The sequence below is a fragment of the Sapajus apella genome, unplaced genomic scaffold (assembly GCF_009761245.1).
Source record: "Sapajus apella isolate SASKATOON/1434 unplaced genomic scaffold, GSC_monkey_1.0 scaffold49, whole genome shotgun sequence".
Lineage (NCBI taxonomy): Eukaryota > Metazoa > Chordata > Mammalia > Primates > Cebidae > Sapajus > Sapajus apella.
Window position 1 is genome coordinate 685,554 of NW_022436989.1, and position 4,936 is coordinate 690,489.

The 4,936-nt window shown below is 40.1% G+C and overlaps 1 protein-coding gene across 1 annotated transcript; it reads right to left on the reverse strand.

Moving 5' to 3' along the window:
- Positions 1-2,086: 2,086 nt before the first annotated feature.
- Positions 2,087-4,399, reverse strand: LOC116526167 (putative olfactory receptor 14L1). Its single transcript, XM_032242471.1, has one exon. It carries the CDS (start codon positions 4,096-4,098, stop codon positions 3,199-3,201), a length of 900 nt encoding a protein of 299 aa, XP_032098362.1. The 5' UTR covers positions 4,099-4,399; the 3' UTR covers positions 2,087-3,198.
- Positions 4,400-4,936: the final 537 nt, after the last annotated feature.

Here is a 4,936-nt window from a genome sequence, read left to right on the forward strand (position 1 = left end):
ATTGAACTCAGTGCTGCCCCGCCACAGCAGAAAGCAAAACCGGACTGAATTCAGCTAACACCTTCCCACAAATGAAGCATATAAATCAGTCCTAGCTAGTAGAAAATAACACATGCCAGCAGTTAAAATTTGAGTTCTGGCAAATGTCACCGTGGTAAGCTAAAGTGCTGTGGGGTCCTAAATAAACTTGAAAGGCAGTCTAGACTGCAAAGACTGCAACTCCTAGGTGAGTCCTAGTGCTGAACTGGGCTCAGAACCAGGGGACTTGGATGGTACATGACATACTAAGACATCATCTGGGGTGGCCAAGAGAGTGCTTACATCACCCCTCCTTTAACCTCAGGCTGCACAGCTGTGGCTCCAAAAGAGACCCTTTCCTTCTGCTTGAGGAACTAAAAGAGTAAAGAGAACTCTGTCTTATGTCTTGGATACCACCTCAGTTACAGTAAGATAGGCCTTCAGTCAGAGCCGTGAGGCCCCCTTTCCAGGCCCTGGTTCCAAAATGACAATTCTAGACACATCCTAGGCTAGAAGGAAACCTGCTTCCTTAAAGGAAATTACCCAGTCATAGCAGGATTCATCACCTGCTGACTAAAGAGCTCTTGGACCCTGAATAACTAGGTGAAATATCCAGGTAGTGTATCATGGCCCTTCAGTGCGACTATGAGCCTTGCTGGCTTCAGGTGAACTCAGCATAATCCCAGCTATAGTGGCTATGGTGAAAAACTCTTTCTACTCGAGAAATGCACAGGGAAGAGTAAATGGGAATTTGTCTTTCATCTTAGGTAACAGTTTAGCCACAGGGGTTTAGAGAACCAAGTAGGTCCTTGGGGTCTTTGAATCCAGGCCTTGGTTCTTCTATGGCATTTCTGGACCTACTGTGGGCAAAGGAGAGTCCACTGTCCTGAAGAATGAGCCCTATCCTAGGCAGCATTTACCACGGTGTAACTAAAGAGCCCATTGACCTTGAGAAACTATTGTCAGTAGCCTGGCATACTCCCCGTGGGCCCATGGTGGTAGTGGTCACAGACTAAGGCTTCTCTGCCTGTGGAAAATGGAGAGATGAGTGGATAGAACTGCTTCTTGTGTTTTGAATGCCAGCAAAGCCATAGTACAATAGAACACCAGGTAGACTTCTAAGGGTCTTACTCCAGTCCCTGGCTACTGAATGGCACGTCTGGACTTGGCAGTGGTCTGTGGGAAGTTGGTGCCCTGAAGGAAAGGGCACAGGCCTGGCTGGCTTTCTCACCTGCTGGTTATAGAGCCCCAAGGCCTTGAGCAAACATTGGAAGTAGCCAGGTAGCGTTTATAGAGGCCATGAGCCCGACGCAGTCCTGTGCTGGCTTCAGGTCTGATCAAGAGCACTCTGATGCTCGTGGCCACAGGGGTGCTTGTGTCATTTCATTTCTAGCTCCAGGTGGTTCAGACTGGAGAGAGAGTTCATTTTTTTGAGAAAGCGTAAGGGAAGAAAACATTAATCTCTTCCTGGTAATCCAGTGAATTAATTCTTCTGGATATCATTTAAGACTATCAAGGTGGTATCTCTATGAGTGTACAAGAACCACAGGATTACTGGCCTTGGATGCCCCCTGAAGCCAACAGAGTTTAGATCACAATACCCAAGTCTTTTTAAATACCTGGAAAGCCTTCCAAAAAAGGATGGGTACAAACAAGGTCAGACTGTGAGCAGTACAAAAAAAAAATAACTAACTCTTTAATGCCCAGACACAGATGAACATCCACATGCATCAATATCATCCAGGAAAACATTACCTTAGCAAATGAACTAAATAAGGCACCAGATACCAATTCTGGACAAACAGAGAAATGTCATCTTTCAGACAGAGAATTTAAAATAGCTGTGTTGAATCTTCTCTCTTTTTATTAGTCTAGCTAGTGATCAATCTATTTCATTAATATTTTTTAAAAAAAACAAGCTCCTGGATTTGTTGCTCTTTTGAATAATTTTTCATGTCTCAATCTTCTTCAGTTCAGCTCTCATTTGGGCTATTTCTGGTCATCTGTTATGTTTGAGAAGTCTTTGCTCTTGGTGCTGTAGTTTTTTTTTTATAAGTTGTGATGTTAGTTGTTAACTTCAGATCTTTCTAACCTTTTGATGTGAACATTTAGTGCTATAAATTTTCCTCTTAACACTACCTTATCTGTGTCTCAGAAATTCTGGTCTGTTGTGTCTTTGTTCTCAGTAGTTTCAAGGAATTTTTTTTATTTCTGTCTTAATTTTATTATTTACCCAAAAGTTAACCAGAAGGAGGTTACTCAATTTCTATGTAATTTTATGGTTTTGAGCGAATTTCTTTGCCATCATTTCTAATTTGATTGCAAATTTGATTGAATTTGCTGAGGAGTGTTTTACTTTGGATCATGTGATTGATTTCACATTATGTGCTATGTGGTGATAAAAAAGTGTATATTTAGTTGTTTGGGGGTAGAGTTCTGTAGATATCTATCAAGTCCATTTGATACAACGTTGAGTTCAGCTCCTGAATATCTTTGTTAATTTACTGTCTCAATGATCTGTCTAATATTAACAGTGGGGTGTAAAAGTCTTCCACTATTATTGTGTGGGAGTCCGAGTCTTTTTCAAGGTCTCTAAGAAGTTGCTCTATGAATCTGTGTGCCTCTGTGTTGGGTGCATATATATTTAGTATAGTTAGTTCTTCTTGAATTGAACCCTTTACCATTATGTAAAGGTTAGAAATCCACTACACTGAGTGGGCTAATGTGCTCTGTACAGTTTGATGGCTTGTGTCAGCCAAAGCATTTTGTATTGTGATGACAGCAGGATCCATGCTTGTAGGGGCACGTGTGGCAGAATGCTAGCAGGTCTTGGGGTGCTTGCCTCCCTGTGGGTGTTGAAAATGCACCTGCAGGGAGTGCAGGCTGCCCCTCTGGTGACTGTGTGTGGTTGTGTTGAAGATGGTGTTGGCTACAGGGTGGGGTGCTTGTGAGCACAGGTCTGGATACCTTCTTTGCCCTGCAAGCAGTAGTGTCAGGGCAGGGTACTGCTGTATGTGCAGTCTTAGCACAAGGGTTGAATTCACCCAAATTGGAGAGTATTGTAAACTATAGCTGAATTTAATTTAAAAATCAAAAAAGAGCCCAGCAATCAACTGAAAATATAGGCCCAGAAAGCTTACAAATTGTCTGATGAGAACAAGAGTTCAGGAGTTCTGATCCCTAATCTAATTCTTCACCTAGGATACCACACTGCCTTCTCAGGGCTGCCTTCATGTCTCTGTTCTTCAGACTATAGATGATGGGGTTCAGGATTGGGGGCACAACTGTGTAGAACACAGACAGGAAAACATCCAGAACCGAGGGAGAATTTGAAATTGGCTTCACATAGGCAATGCTGCCAGATATCATAAAGAGTGTTACAACCACAAGATGTGGAATGCAGGTAGAAAATGTTTTTGATCTACCCTCCCTAGAAGGAATCCTCATGATGACTGAAAAAATGTACATATAGGAGAGAGTAATTACAACAAAGGAGATTATCACAAGACTTGTAACAAAAACCATTACTCCAATCTCAATGGTAATTATTTTGGGATCTAAGAGGCTTAGGAGCTGTGGAATGTTACAGAAAAATTGACGTATTCTATTGTGCCCACAGAATGGTAATGAGAATGTTGCTGTCATAAGCATGAATCCACAGATCATCCCACTGAGCCACGACATTGCCATCATCCTTATACAGACACCTTGGTTTATGATGACCTCATAACGTAAGGGCCAGCAGATGGCCACATAGCGGTCATAGGACATCACTGTAAGGATGGCTACCTCAGTAGTCGCCAAGTCCATGAAAAAGAAGGCTTGCAAAGCACACCCAAAGAAAGAAATGGAAGTATCATGAGTCAAGGAACTGACAATAGATTTTGGAATTGTGACAGAGATGTAACAAAAATCTAAGAAAGACAAGTTTCTCAAAAAGAAATACATTGGGGTTTGGAGGTGAACATCCAGAGTGGTAAGCATGATGATTAGGAGATTTCCTATGAGAGCTGCCAGGTAAACTAAGAAGAATACAGCAGCATGTACAATCTGAATATCCCAGGAATTCGAAAATCCCATGAGGAAAAATTCAGCAACTTCAGTTTGGTTAAAATCATTTGTGGTCAATCCATTTCTTCCTAAAGAGAGGAAAAATATGAATTATAGAAATATCAAATATGGCTACTCCAACTGACATTGAAATTTGTGATAATTAAGGTTACTCATATGCCAGTGTGGATACTATCATTCTAAACTTAAATTTCAATTACACAGAAGAGAGTTTTATACAAAGCATATTCTCAATAAATATGTCCTAGTATGTAAGGTATGTAAAAGAGGACAACCAAAATGCAAAATAAAAAGGGAGAATTAATAACCACACTGAAGCAATCAACAAAGAAAATATATAGTGTTAAGAAAAGAATAAAATAGGCATTCCTGGACAATAAATGAATATTAGTGTTTTTCCATCAAGTGAATATACATATTTATTTTGAAGCATTTTATTTGCTGCTTATTTGTTGAAGTATAGCATTGCAAGTGGTTTGTCATAGTTCTTTTCAGTTTTTATGAAAATGAAATCAAAATCATATTAGTAATCTGAAAAAAGTCTCCTTATGTCATAACTATTTAGTGAGATTACAGTCACAGCCTTTCAAAAAAATATCAAGAGACATTTGTTAAACACCTGACATAAAAAGCACAATGGTTGACTCTTAGAGTAAATATTTCATAAGAAACAGTTTTTGAATTCAGAACTTAAACAATCAAACGGAGAATGTAGGGAAGTAAAATACCAAGTGGAGTCTGGTATTACAAAGAATAGCGACAAGATGAGAAGATAAGGTGAGAAAGAGTGATGGTGGATTGTATTGAGAAAACAGACTGGTCTTTTGTGTTATAGAAGAGTTGCGGA

Coding starts and splice junctions, on each gene's coding strand:
- LOC116526167 (XM_032242471.1), bottom strand. CDS start 4,098: ATGGGATTTTCGAATTCCTGGGATATTCAGATTGTACATGCTGCTGTA.